Consider the following 14,310-nt stretch of genomic DNA (forward strand, 5'->3'; position numbering starts at 1 on the left):
CCAGACGTTTGCAGTAGTATTATGTCATTTGCTGTCATCGGAGATACAAGGAGATACCTAATAAAATAAGAGTATTAAATCCATGCCTAGAGCCTAGCTAGACGCTTATCATGCAGGATTTTGTCACGGTATCCGTAGCGTTAATTGAGAGTAGTTTACACCTCCCTGAGTGGGATAGAGTCCCAGTTTTAGCGTTAACTCGAGCAATACTGGAGTACTCCTTTGGAACACTGGGATGGCCTGGAGCAACTAATAGTGTCTCACTCACTCATTATAGCATTGTATACTGCAATGATATTGCGACCTTTCAGATAGAAGCCCATAGCCCTTAACCTATTAATAACATTATTACTATTATTACTAATGATAATAATAATACCTTACACTTATATAGCACTTTTCTGGACACTCCACTCAAAGAGCTGTACAAGTAATGGATAATCCCACTCTCACCACCAATGTGTAACCCCCACCTGGATGATGCGACAGCAGTCATAGTGTGCCAGTACATTCCCCACTAACCAGCTATCAGTGGGGATGGAGAACAGAGTGATTCATAGAACCAATTCATAGATGGGGATTATTAGGAGGCCATAATTAGTAAAGGCCTGGAGCAAATTTGGCCACCCCTACCCCTACTTCTCGGTTATAGGTAAAATAATTGGTTCCTGTTCTAGCACACTTCCAGCTGGTGCTAGACTATTATCAGTGCAACACATTGCAAAATGTCCCTGAATCTTCATTTAAGTACTGTGCTTCCTTCTGTCAACATTTTTGTGAGCATGCATTTTGTATTTTTGCCCACTGGGAAATAGCTAGGAAGATGTCAAACAATATTTCCCGATATCAGTTTTAATTATCGCTGTTGCCAAGATCACTAATAAATGCAAAGACAAAACGCAGACATGTATTGTTTGATACAAGCGTGTACATATTCATTCTCACATATTGTACGTACTGTATATACATACAGTAAAAGCACGTACACCGAAGGAGGGTCAAAGTAATTTATGAATGTTTATTTTTTTTGCAGCAGCTAATAAGAATCAATGCATTTTATACACACATTTGTCTTAGTCAACAAAGAGACAAATGACTGGTAAGGACATAATACGGAGCCCTTTGAGTAAATGAAGAGGAATAAATGTTGAGTTTCTGACTTTTTTAAAAATCATGATCATCTAACAAAGGTGAATCCCTTTCTTCCGGATTTCAGTCCCGCCCGATGTCATGGGTGATCTTAGGCCGGTCGATGCGGTACACGAACTCGGCAGGCAGGAAGTAGCCCAGATACTCCACTGTGTCTGGGGTGGTGTCAGTGTAGTAGTGCCCTCCTTCTCCATGCTGACTAAAGCAGTGGGTGTGTTCGAGTCGCAGGTCCAGTCCCTGCAGAGAAGGGAGAACGAGTCTGAATTTAGGGGGCGTGAACATGGGAGGCACAAGTCTGTCTGTTCTTGGCCGGCGATGTAGTAGACCAGTTAGCTTCCTTGTGGTTACGATTTAGAGCAGCCAAACAATGTAACAACACTTTGGAGGATGCAGAGCACAAAGAAAACTCTCATGAACACAGCAATCTTTACAGGCAGGTACCCAAGACGGGAATCACATGTTGAGCTGCTCTTTGATTGGGGCATGTTTTGTCTTTAAAATTATTTCTGCACAATTGTTTTCCAAATACACTTTTTTAGATGGACTCCAAATACAGCAAGAATGCTATATCAGAATACAGCATTTCCAGATATTTTCTGTGTAATGTTTGCAGTGACAATTCTTTGGTGAAGTCTTATATGCCTACAGAAAAAAAAACTGTATTGCAGAATAGATGTGGTCACGGTCTACATACAAATACTGCAAATGCACATTTGCATTAAGCATTCTGCTGCTTCTACTTTCCTAAAGCCCAGCTAATTAAAATGCTACTAACTTTTCACATTTTTAGAAACCTCGTGTACAGGTTTTACTCACAGGATCCTGGGACACGAGCACCGACTGGCAGATGAGCGGGGCGCTAATTTCAAAATGTTTCAGCCACTTGTTCACTTCCTCGCCCGTGCGGAGAGGGCACGCGGAGAATTCTCGGGGCTGCAAGCATCAAGCAGGACAGAAAATCACAGCCAGCCTGTGCTGTTGGTGGGCTGCTCCTTTTATTTCCACAAACAGAAAAGCACTCATTCCGTGTCGGCGCTCTGAACTTCTTGACAAGCGCTCGTGGGTGAAATTGTTTAATCAGCAGCGCTGCAAGCTGCAGCAGAATGTTTGAACTGCAGGAAAAAAAATCTATCTTTTAAGAATGATTTTGGAATAGAGGAAACACACTGTTAGCATCACAAAACTGCGCAAAACATTCTGACGTGAAGGCAAAGCTCAGTTTCATAAAATGAGAAATTCTAGATGGAATGGCTAACTGGAATTTTTACCATAACATGAGTCTTGGCTTTCCCTTTCTGAATCACAAAGGTTCCTCCCATTGCAATATATTTGTCATTGTAATGTATCTCTAAGGTCTTCCTCATACTGGTCACGAGACTGATCGCTCCAGTTCTCCTGCTGGCTTTTACTTCTATAACCTGTTAAAAAAAACACATGGTTTAAAGATTGCCAAAGCTGTTCATTAATGATTGTCCGGAGTAACTCATGTTTAGTTTCTGCTACAGAAAACAAAAAGGATCTTTGACCGTGAACTCATCCTCATCTGCAATAAATGTGGAAAATTCTATCCTTCTTAACCACGAAAATCCTTATGCAAGAGCGATGTGAATTATGCCTGACAGTAAATATCAGGCAAGCAATTTTCATCTTGGTCCTCTCTCTTCCAGAAATATCTTATTAAATATACACACATGTATCAGTGACAACTCTGAGTCTGTCCCATACAATGCTGTTTTCATCCTTATTTCTTCTCATTTCTACCTCACCCCACAGAATCTGTCACTTAAGCTAATGGAACTCCTACTTTCTTACCCTAACACTGCTCGTAGATTCAATGGGATTCTGTATTGCATGATCACATGCCCATGACACAAAACTAAAATAGAAGATCAAATTCAAAGTGTTAAGTGGGCAGTGCAAAGCTCAGGTCCCACTTGTATTAAGAAAGAATAGCATTGCTTACAATTAGGTGCCTAACCACTAACCAATAAACAGTGGTCATTGCATCGTATTGAGAACAACACCTGCCATGCTCCTTAGCACCTCATAGAGCCTTCAACAGTTCTTGCCTTTCCAGATTTCCCTTCGCATGCGTAAAGATTAGCAAGGAGTCCAAAATCACAGTCTTTGAACTTATCGCTGTATTTCTCCAGCAGGCATTTGTCATCAACCGGATTGATAGATGCATAGTAGCTCCCGTTCACTGCTGACATCCCATCATTTTCTGTTCGAACCAGAGGTATCAGCTGGAAGAGGAGACAGAACCTTAGAATACAGAATTGTGGGACATTGCAGAACAGCTTTGCAGAATTCATAGCTACATCTCACCATCAAATTCTCCACTTAATAGTGCTTTATAAAATGTGTTGTTATTGTTTTATCTGACTAATAGGTTTCTTTGTGAGTAGATTTCTCTAGTAAGTAAATTTCATCTTTTGCAAAAACAAACTAAACCAAATCCCCCACCTTCTTATTTGTTTGGGTACATTACTCTAACGAAACAGTGCAGCTGCTTTATTTCCAGATTATTTAAAGGCTTGGTGCCTCTTTATCATATGTTCTTTTGTTCCTTCAAGGGATTCTCATGTGATTATAAAATTGCTCAGAATGGGGTTTTAAATTAGAGCTACAGAACAGGGACCACTCAACCTGTGGCCTTTTCATTTCCCTGGTTTGACAGAATTTTGCTTCAGCCAGAACCGAACGTATCAGATTGCGAATCAACCAGACTGCAGTAACAGCTTGGGTGCCGGTTGCAGTAGAATTCTGCAATGGAGTGGAGCAGAAGTAGCACAGCTCTAGAATCATTACCTCAGCGTTCATTCCTACACTTTTAGATGAAGTGGCCCCTGCCCCAAGAATGAACGCTCCAGGTAGTTCTACTTCCTTAGCAACAGTGTCCATGTCATAGACCTAGGAGAGAAAGAAAGCCTACAATTCACTCCGCGTACAGTCTTTCCTGAACTACACAAAACCGAAGCGCCCTGGTCTCAAAACACAACTCACCAGCATGGGCAATAATCTTACACAATATCTGTTTTTAGGCAATGAGTCAGCTGGGTTGGCTTAATTGAACCTTTTGTAGTGCAGATGAAAACAACATTCTTGAAACTTCTTCCCATCATAAAAGAGAGAACAAGCCAGCCACTTTGCATTGGTTTTGATATCTGAAGCAATGCACTTGCCATATAGGATTCCTTTCGTAGGTGAATGAAGCACCCTGCCGGTATAACAGATATTTTAGACTCTAACCTTATCCAGCTGTGCCACGGGAATCAGATATGGCACACCTCCTACATCGGTTATCCGAGGTTTACCACAAATTCCTGTCGGGGAGAACATACCAGACTCTGAATGTTTAATTTTTTATTGATTCTTGCATTCAAGAAGAAGAAATAAGATTAAAAGCATCCGAAGTCTTTCAGTAACAAAGCATTTCTTGTCTCACATTGCTTCAGGTGTTAAACTAACTAAACAATAAGGAGCTTAATCCCAGCAAACAAACTGGAGAGATTATTGATTTACCCTTGGCTGGAAACCTAAATGGATCCTGGGAAAGATCTGGACATTCAACCACAGAAACGTGCACATCAGCGAAGTTTTCCTTCAGTCCATTCTGCAACACTGAAAACCCCAAAATATGGTACAATATTCTGTCAGCTCAATTTGCAAAGAAAACAAGACAAGCGTATGCATTGTTCAGATATACCGTTAGATAAAAGCTAAAAAGGAATAATTATGCAACTGAAGTAGTAGAATACGCACAATATGCAATCTAGTTGTTATGATGATATGAAATGGTTCCTTAAGGAGGAACACTGAAAGTTTGAATAGGAGCTGCATACCTTCAGATAATTCCTCTAGTTTTGGGACAAAGAGCTCAAACTTTTCGGTCATTTTGAACTCAGCCGTTCTTCTTGCTAAATCAGCAGAGGTTGAAGTCCTGAACTAGGGATGGCCAACTGTAAATTGTGATTGGTTGTCTTTTTCCCTTATTTTGACTCCGAGTACTCTTTCTTTAATATCCAGCAGGTGGCGCAAAACACTAAGAAAATAATTTTACAGGCTGCGTCTCATTGATACGCATTTGCTGAGACCAATCACTTTTCACAGAAAGAAACAGCTGTCTCGGGTTTGTATGTAGTTTTGCACCCGCTATAAACTCGGTTACATTATAACAATATTCGTTTGCATACGCTTTTGAATTCGTTCGATTGAAAAAACCTGCATACAACAATGAGTGGAATTCTCATTCAAAAAAGACTGTATTAAAACTAATAGTGTTATCTCTTTAAGATTTGTATATTAAGTTACATTATCAGTTCCTTTTCGAGCAGGTTTTAACAAAGTCAAAATAACCTGGGCGTTGTAAAGCAACTCGGTTTATGTTAGCTCCAGATGAGTTTAGTTTGTAAAATAATTATTTTAAATCAGAACTCGGATCTTAAAAACCACGCATGCTTTGGAGGAAACGGATTGCTAATGGAAAATGTTGCAATATCACCTGATATTCAAACTCATGAAAGGTATTGTCAAAATGAAATTAGAGGACAGATGCAGAGTCAACACTGGTGAAACACGAACGAAACATGATACACAGATGGAAATTAAAAGTCCATTAAAGAGCATGAGGCAATTCTTTTCATACTGGAAGAAACACCGCACGCACAGTAACCCGTCAAACGACTGGATGAGATTTTGGTATCAAAACGTAAGTCAAAAGAAACAACAGGGGCCGAATGGAATCTTTCTGCGATATTTATGTTCGTTTGAAGTATGTCTTTGGTTTACTTATTTAATTTAAACACGTTTCAGTTCATTACATATTGATTGGTGCCTGTCTTAATTTTATTCTAGTTCAAGGTGCAAAACAAGCTTTTAATAATGCGTTTTGGTTTCTTGAAACTGTTATCTACATGCAAGTATATGTACTGAAACTTAATATGAAAACCCGAACCAGAGAGAAGACCTACTTTGTATTGTTACACTTGAGTCAGTCACCGATAGATGGAGTTGAACTCATGAGAAGTGTTTTTGTGCTTGCAGAATGAAAGTCTGAACTCATAGTTTGTGTATGGTTGTCCATCAGACGATATCATACAATCCCTCGGTTGCGTTCGAGATAACTTTCTTAGTAACTTAATAACTCCAAGTTTCTTCTGATTCAAGTTTCTGATGCTGTACAGTGTGCATTAGTGTGATAATTAAAACGCAACTCCAACAGGCTAATAACAGTCCCAAGTTAAACTTTTTTATATATCAGCAAATAAACACAACGGATCTCCAAAAATGAAGCATTTTGCAACTTTCCAATATTAATTTTTTTCCGCCAGGTTTGAGTGTCTAATATTTTGGATGTGACCATGAGTACTCATTGTACCATCTGTTGTGTCAATGGTAGAATGAATACTGAAATACTATAATGGTTGCACTGCAGTGCAAATGTTTCTCCATGTTATTTCACCCATTTTTGGATTATTCACCCGGTAGTGTGATTGGGTAGTTTCTCAACTTAATTCATGTTTTACTATGAGATAAATTATGTTCATTTACAATTATTTTGAAATCTGCGTTAAACTCCTGCTTTGTCAAAAATGTAACCGATTGTCCTTGTAAGTACAATGTCTGACTGTATTTTATACCTGGAAATGAGTCTGTCATTGTACCTAGCTCACATGCACTTTGTAGCACAACTATATTAATAGCGGGCATTCCACACCTCCTAGGCAGGTGGCGCTAGCAGATAAAATGAGCAGTAGCTCTGCTATAGTAACATATTGTCAACCATAGCTCTTCTGTTTTGAATTCTCAGATGGTCGAGTCGATTTGCAGAGATTATTTCTCTTTCAGCAGCGATTACAGAAACGGTTCGCTGAAACTCTCCTAAATTCCATCATGCTCATCGTGATAAACCGAGTCAAGGTACAATAATATGCGTGTATATGCATATGTAGCGCCAGGTGTCGAAGATTCACGTGTGTTAATATAGTGCTTCTGTCTTGCTTCAGTGCTTTTAAAGTTTTTTTCACCCTGCGTAAACACAGTGGTGCATGTTTTACTGTCTGCTGTGGGTAAATAGAGTTTTCCTGAAAGTCTGAAGTACGTTTAGTTGAAACTGCTGTTTCGTGGGGGGTATAGGTTTTCCAAAATAAAGTTCAGGCTTGCTATCATAATAGACAGGTAGGGGGGTAGGTTCCTAGTGTGAAGCGCTTTATCCAAGTTTATTATCATTCCCAGAACGGCACACTTACATCATAAGGCGTAGATATTCTAAGAAGCATTAATACCCTTTTCCGGTCCAGAAATTCTCGTTTTTTAATCGGGTTATACGGTAGAGTAATGTACATACAGACTGCATGTGCATTTTGTCAAGTTCTGTTTTGTTTCATTTTCAGGGACAACTTCCTAACGCGGTATAACCCCCCCAGAAAAATGGGCTCCGTGCTTTTTTTTCAGACCAGAAGGAATTGAAGGGCGTTAGGAAATGTAAGGGGATTGTAAGAACACCTCTATGTAGCGCGACACCGCCCGTCAGACATGGCCGCTTCTGACAGCGACGTGACCTATGTGTCGGACATGGAGAATCCCGCAGAGCACTCCCAGGATGGCACTGTGCCTGAGACGGAAGAGATCGTTATGGACACTCAGCCAGAGCTTGGAGCCGCCTCAGGCATGATGCCAAGTCACACCAGAGACAATGAAGTGGCAGACTCCACAGCATGTGTCACGAGTGCCCCTCAGAAATCATCTGCAGTGTCATCAGATAGGTGAGAGCAAGCTGGCATGATAATAATAATAATAATTGCTTACAATTATAGAGCTTTTCTGGACACTCCACTCAAAGCTCTTTAAAGGTAATGGGGATAGCATCCAGTTGGATGATGCGACGGCAGCCATAGTGCGCCAGAACGCTCCCCACACATCAGCTACATCACATGATGTTGGCAGTCTTGTATTTAAACCCCAGTTTGCTTCTATAACAATAACAGCCTTGTTTATTGGAGCACAAATAAAGATACAGAGGCAGTGGGTGGGTAAAAAACACAACCAAGTCACTGGTGCAAGGATAGTCAAATACTGTGTACTGGACCTTCTGATCTGTTTCAATACAGGATAAGTGTCCAGTTACTTCTAATTAAGTAGCTTGTTGTGTCAAAGACCTATGCTGGGATTGTTTATTGTTGTAATACTTTTCTCTTTGTACAACAAGAAAAGATTGAGCCAAATATTTTTTAAAAATACCTCCACTCCACTGCCTTTATGCGTTTCTGTGTGTGTTGACGTTGACGTTGCCCGTCTGTTGGGCGGGAGGGTGTTAACGTCTTCATCCTGTCTTCCAGCGAGTCCGATGACAGCCTGTTTCAAACGCAGTGCAGTCCGGGGGTCTTGAGAAGGGGGAGACGGGCGCGCCCACAGAAGGACCACAACCTCGGCGATGGGCGAGGGGGGACGGGGGCCCTGAGGGGGGGCGAGAGCGATGAGGGGGAGAGCCGAAGCCCAGACAGGACGCTGCACGAACAGAGGGCCTTACACAAGAGGCCTGCCAAGACCAACCCTAGGCCAAAGCAGAGCAGGGAGAAGGTCAGGAAGGTGATGAACTGGAAAGGGCTGGAATTCCCTTTCCTCGGAGAGTTTTACAGAATGAAGCACCTGCCAAAAAGCAAGATTTTAACCTACGAGGTAAAAAAAAAAGGGTAATTTTCTCTGGATCTGTTGATTGTCTTTCATAGCCGTAAAAAAATTAACAGTCAGTGCTGATAGAACAGGACAAAGATCTTTTTCTTTGAATTGCCAGAATTGTCTCATTGCCCTTATTCATTTGTCACTTTTAGACTGTCAGATGTAACAGAATTCTTCTCAACAGGTTTTTTATGTTGTCTGAACATTGATCAGATACAGAACAGTCCCCTCCCCCCCAGTTTTCTTTATTACACTGTTCTGATGGATAAGTGGATTCATTATTATGATAAAAATTAGATGCAGATCAAAGAGAGACTTAAACAGTTTTCCTACCAGTCATGGTTACATTCTGAGTGATCACCGCCCTTAATATAGAGTATATAATGTATTTTGGTGAATTCATTGTTTATATTTTTGAAGTGATGTTTAGTTTTTTTATCCAAATGTCATTCAAATTGTAATGGGAATGTAAAGGACAACAATCTATAAAAGAGAGGAGACCAATCTGTCCTAGTTAATCAATTAAGTAGTTAATCTGACAAATCTCAACAAACTCAACAAAACAATTTCTTGAAAGAATCCAGCGTATTGGCTTCAACACCGTGGCTGGGCAGCTTGTTCCACGGTCCCACTACCCTTAGTGTAAAGGCCTGACTCCTGTTCTTTGTTTAAAGAGCACTTCTTTGTAGGTTTCGCTTGCACCCTCTGGTTTGTGTTTCACTGTTTATTCGGAAGAAATTATTTGGGAACGGATTTTGGTTTAGGTCACCTCTTAATCTTCTGTGTTCAAGACTAAAAAGGTTCATTTCCTTCAGCCTGTTGGTTTAAGGACATACGAGAGGAGGCCATCTATCTCCTTTGGAAACAGTTAATTAGTTGAAGGATGTTATCCACCCTTTTCCTGAAAGAAGCCAGGGAATCTCTGCATCAGCTTGCCTGTACGATATCCTGACCAATAAGCACAATGACATAAGACCACCTCCCAGGCATTACAAAAAGGGTGTCAAATATCATGATATTTTGACATGTAGTATTATTTTTTCGCTATTATTGAACAGCAAGCGGCACTCGGAGGATTTCTGAAGTGCGTGATAAAAGTCAAGGGTCGGAGGCGTCTCAGCAGTCTGATCAATTCGCCGAGTACAGTCGGGGCTGCGGATGGTTTCAGCGGCCTGGAAGAGAAAAGAGCAATCTCTCCCACGCCGGAGCCAGAGTAAGTCCGTTTTGTGTGAACTGGGGAAAAATGCGGCAAGTGTGATCCCCATGTTTTCTAAGGTATACAGGCTCCGATTTTTATTTCCATTAAAAAAAAAAATCTTATCGTATTGTGACGCTAAGCGCTGGAATTCTGTTGCCTTCTTTGGGACACTCAGAGGTAGACAGTTTAATATCTAGCTTTGGGGAAGTGCTTCCTAAGTGATCATGTAAATTTCCTCTTGCTAGGAAGTGTTTTTTGTTTTTGGAATGAAGTATGTGATCTTGGAGGATGGCTTAATTGTGGTTTGTGCTTTCTTTCCTGTGTGTGTTTGTGAATGTCCAGAGCAAGAGATCAGTCTGAGGATGACCACAGAGATGATGTCAAACTAGTGGTAACATTCTCTTTATTATTCTCTTACATGACATTCATTTACACTGCCTTACAATACAGCAGTACCGTCCTGTATAGTAAATTATGACATGGCATGATCTGTAGGATTAATTGCTTTTTTCCTTATGTCATTTGTAGTTGGGTAACATCTAATGTTTCTTTTCATGGGTTTCCCACAGCTAGATACACGTGCTGTTTGGAGTACAAAAAATGTAAAGAGTTGTTTGGCTGATCTGCAGAATAATTGAGAATTATTATCTATTATGTATTTCTTTGTAACACTGCACGTGTTGGCACGTTTTAACGTTTTGACTTTAGTAAACCAGGATAATACACAATAGTCTAAAAACCTTAACACTTAAACACTTATTCTTTAACTTTGAATATTTTATAGATTTAAAAAAGCTTTGGCCAAAATCATAAAATATCTGTAATGTTGTGTTATTACATCACATTTGTGTCTTGGTTATGTTTAATGCGGTATTCATGCTTTTTATACAGAACAACCCTGTGCATAAAAAGTGCAATAAGCAAACCTCAGATGCAATTGCTACTATGAATAGGAATTACAGTAAACCTTTTGTTAAACTGTTTAAATGCAATGGCATAGCAGACACACTTTCTTTTTCTATTCAACAAACATAAGGGCTGACGCATTTATTTCTTCATTAAAATTTGAAATCGGAAAGAGGTCCATACCCATCGGATTAATTAAAATGGCTTTTAATTGTTTCATTCCAGGACCCGAGCTATTTTATTCAGAAAAGGAAAAAGAAGAAGTGCTCTGGGTCACAACATGGGGACAGGGAGCAGAAGGGAGGTGTGAAAGAGAGGCTGAACGGGGCTGTAGAGCTGGATTCTACAGGCTCAAAAGAGTCAAGGAGTAAGAAGGAGAAGAAGGAAAGTAAAAGGTGCTTGAGTGAGCCTGCAGACACCTTTGGACTGCCACCTGACCCGAGAGAGAAGGCACAGAGTAAGGGCAGGGTTTTAGCACCTGAGGCCCAGTTGCTAGATCCTGGAGAGCAAGAGGAACTGATGGCGAAGTGGAAAAAAAGGAAAAGGGAAAAGCACAGCAGAGAGTCAAAGAGAAAAAATAAGAACAAAAACAGAAAAGAGGCTGTAGAAAGAGCTGAAAATGAATTGATCATTGAGCCATTAATTGGTGAGGTGCAGACAGCCGTGCGTGTGAACTCAGGTCAGCAGGAAGCTGCTCCTCAGGACTGTGACATAGCCGGAGATGAAGCTCAGCACGTCTCTCAGAGCAGCAGTTCAGACATCGGGGACATGTTTGCAGCTTGTCGCAACGCCTTTGGGCCACGGGAGGGCGAGAGGTCATCGTCAGATGCCTGTGGGTTTGGAGAACTGGGGCTTGAAGGCGCCAGTGATGTGTTGCAGGACACTACGCCTGAAGCAGTGTGTGATGAGAAAGGAAGGAAGAAGAAGAAAAAAAGAAAACGCCACAAAGGTGAGGAAGTGAGTGAGAGTGGCCTCTTCCCTGAGCCATCGGCTCACACTGTGAGCAGTGAAAACCTGCGGGAAATCGGGCATGAACTTCACCCAAGTGCGGTGGGGAGCAGGACTACTGCAAGCGGACACTCTGCAGAGAATCCAGACGTTGCGTTAGAAACAATCCGAGTGGAAGAGACAGAGCCCATGCAGGTTACTGTGACCAAGACTCAAAGCGATGAAGAAGAAAGAAAAAAGACAAAAAAGCAGAAAAAAGTGAGAGAGGGGGATGGAGACGTACAGGAACCCTTAAGCCAGAGAACTGAAAATTCAGGCAGCGTCCGTTCTGAGAGCAGCCTTGTGGTAGACGGCCCTGATACTTTAGAGCAGAGGAACGAAGGTGGTCCGTCTGATACTTTGCCACATTGTCTAGAGATGACTAGAAGGATGAAAAGCAAGGACAGTGATCCCGACGCTGCGAGAGAAGAGAAGGGGGAGAAGAAAAAAGAAAAAAGGGCAAAGAGAAAGGGAGAAGGGAGACGAAAAGCCGAGATGCTTTCTGAGAAGACGGACAGAACGCCCACTGGCCAGAGTGCCGACGACCCGGCTGGACTCTCAGCTTCTGAGAGCAGGGGAGACGAGAACACCGTGGAGGTCACAGTGCTTGATTCCAGCGACACGGCAGAGATGCGAAGGAGGAGAATAAGGCAGAAGACGGCGCAGAGCGAGTCTTTATGTGAAGGAATAAGAGCAGACGGAAACGAGATCATGGCGACGCTTCAAGGAGAGAGTGTGATGGAAGGAACCGAGTTGACAGGCAATGGCAGTAAGGGGACATGCAAAATGAGGCTGTCCAAAAAGGTGAAACGAACATCTGTAGGGTTAGGCTCCAGATCCCATCTGAGTTCTTCAGAAGACCTCGTGAGCAGCTATGAGAACAGCAGAGAAGCTTCTCTTGTTACTCTCAATGAGTTATCTTCTTCCCAAGAGCAGGAGACTGAAGAGTCTAATCTATCTGGGCTTGGTTTGCAAGACCTGAACATGAACCTAGCAAATGACAGGAAGCAGCATAGAAAACATAAGAAAAGGAAAAAGGAACACAAAAACACCAGTCCACATGCGCTTAGCCTGTTTTCCTTAAACCGTTCCGCAGCAGAAGTGACTCAAGGTGAGGTGTGTTTGGGAAAACGGTGTCCAGAAGTACTGTCCATGGCAGATGGCCGCACAACCAAGGCATCTGATGAGGCTCCACCAGATGAGTCAGCACAGACTGTGACTTCAAAAGATGAAAGAGTTTCAAAGAGACGGGCTAAAAGAAAACTGTTCAGTGTAACATCATTTGACATGTTTGACGCTTCATCTCCTACCTGAGTTGAGGCTTTAAGCAGTATTCAGAAAGAAGACCAAGGCTGCTGCTATTCGCACAGTTCTATTTTGACAAAGTGAGAATTTTCTGAGTTCTTTGATGTAAATCGGAATTTGTCCCCTCCCCCCCAAAACTAAGAATTTTATTTAACCTTTTTAAATTTAGGACGTGGCACTATGTGAATGTGAAACACATCGGTTTTGTAAAAAAAATTGGGTTAGAAAAATTGAGAAATATCGTTTTGTCCCTTTAGACCACACAATGCATTGCACTGGAGTCCCAGTTTTTTTTTGTTCATCGGAGGTCTTAATTTAACCTTTATTTGAAAATATCCAAGTTGCTTACATTTGGAACATTTGGAATTATTTTCTGCTGGAAAATATAACATTTTAGGTTGCTTATGATGAGCAGAGGTTAAAATGAAAACTTTCCGAGGTCAATTAAAAGTTCACCACCGTAACGGAGTTCAGCTGGATCAGAAACTCACAGGTGTGTTGGTACTCAGGGCTGTGACCGTTTCTCCTGGGTTAACAATACAAAAGGCAAAGAGAATGTTGTTTTTATTGTATATGCAGGATTTATTGTTAATAATGTAGAACCTAAAGCACAGGCTCGTATGTTAAAATTTTCAATCTTATGTCAATGTCATTTAGAATTGTTTTTACAATATCTTGAGCACTCCAATCAGTAGCCCAAGTCAAACGAAAGGACTTCTTCAGGATCAACAGCGAAGCACCAACCTGAACACAAAGCAGAAACTATGGGGAAGGACTGAGGCATTATTTTATATAAAGGGCTGTGAGAGTCTGGACCACTGGACCATGCATGCCTTTCAAGCTGTGAAGAAAAACACATGCCTGTTCCTAAACACTGAAAAACAGAAAACATAGTTTTAAATACACAGATCTGTTAAACAATGAAGTAAAGGGAAAAGTGTATTTTTTATTTAATGGAAGAACTCTGTGAAGATTTCAGTATTATCAGTCTTTAATTATTTAATTTGCAAAATATATAGTAAAGGCTTTGTATATACTGTATAAATATTTAACAGTACATATGTGTGTTACTGGCTTGCTGCAAA

The 14,310-nt window shown here is 41.1% G+C and overlaps 2 protein-coding genes across 4 annotated transcripts; one reads left to right on the top strand and one right to left on the bottom strand.

Moving 5' to 3' along the window:
• Nucleotides 1–1,004: 1,004 nt before the first annotated feature.
• bkgd (beta-keto-L-gulonate decarboxylase) lies at nucleotides 1,005–5,133 on the bottom strand. 2 transcript variants are annotated; one of them, XM_088616030.1, is made up of 8 exons: nucleotides 4,995–5,133; nucleotides 4,675–4,773; nucleotides 4,402–4,475; nucleotides 3,961–4,062; nucleotides 3,219–3,395; nucleotides 2,418–2,567; nucleotides 1,966–2,082; nucleotides 1,005–1,386 (listed from the first exon to the last, which is right to left on the bottom strand). In XM_088616030.1, the coding sequence occupies exons 1-8, from the start codon at nucleotides 5,044–5,046 to the stop codon at nucleotides 1,213–1,215; spliced, it is 945 nt and encodes a 314-aa protein (XP_088472156.1). In that variant the 5' UTR covers nucleotides 5,047–5,133; the 3' UTR covers nucleotides 1,005–1,212. The 2 variants fall into 2 exon arrangements, with proteins under 2 accessions (XP_088472156.1, XP_088472157.1); XM_088616031.1 differs by lacking the exon at nucleotides 4,402–4,475.
• Nucleotides 5,134–6,917: 1,784 nt separating this feature from the next.
• LOC148643540 (uncharacterized) lies at nucleotides 6,918–14,162 on the top strand. 2 transcript variants are annotated; one of them, XM_088615782.1, is made up of 6 exons: nucleotides 6,918–7,071; nucleotides 7,545–7,916; nucleotides 8,490–8,829; nucleotides 9,888–10,042; nucleotides 10,370–10,418; nucleotides 11,159–14,162. In XM_088615782.1, the coding sequence occupies exons 2-6, from the start codon at nucleotides 7,687–7,689 to the stop codon at nucleotides 13,232–13,234; spliced, it is 2,850 nt and encodes a 949-aa protein (XP_088471908.1). In that variant the 5' UTR covers nucleotides 6,918–7,071; nucleotides 7,545–7,686; the 3' UTR covers nucleotides 13,235–14,162. The 2 variants fall into 2 exon arrangements, with proteins under 2 accessions (XP_088471908.1, XP_088471910.1); XM_088615784.1 differs by having other exon boundaries at nucleotides 7,606–7,916.
• The last annotated feature ends 148 nt before the right edge of the window (nucleotides 14,163–14,310 follow it).

The sequence above is a fragment of the Lepisosteus platostomus genome, chromosome 22 (assembly GCF_059453375.1).
Source record: "Lepisosteus platostomus isolate fLepPlt1 chromosome 22, fLepPlt1.hap1, whole genome shotgun sequence".
NCBI lineage: Eukaryota > Metazoa > Chordata > Actinopteri > Semionotiformes > Lepisosteidae > Lepisosteus > Lepisosteus platostomus.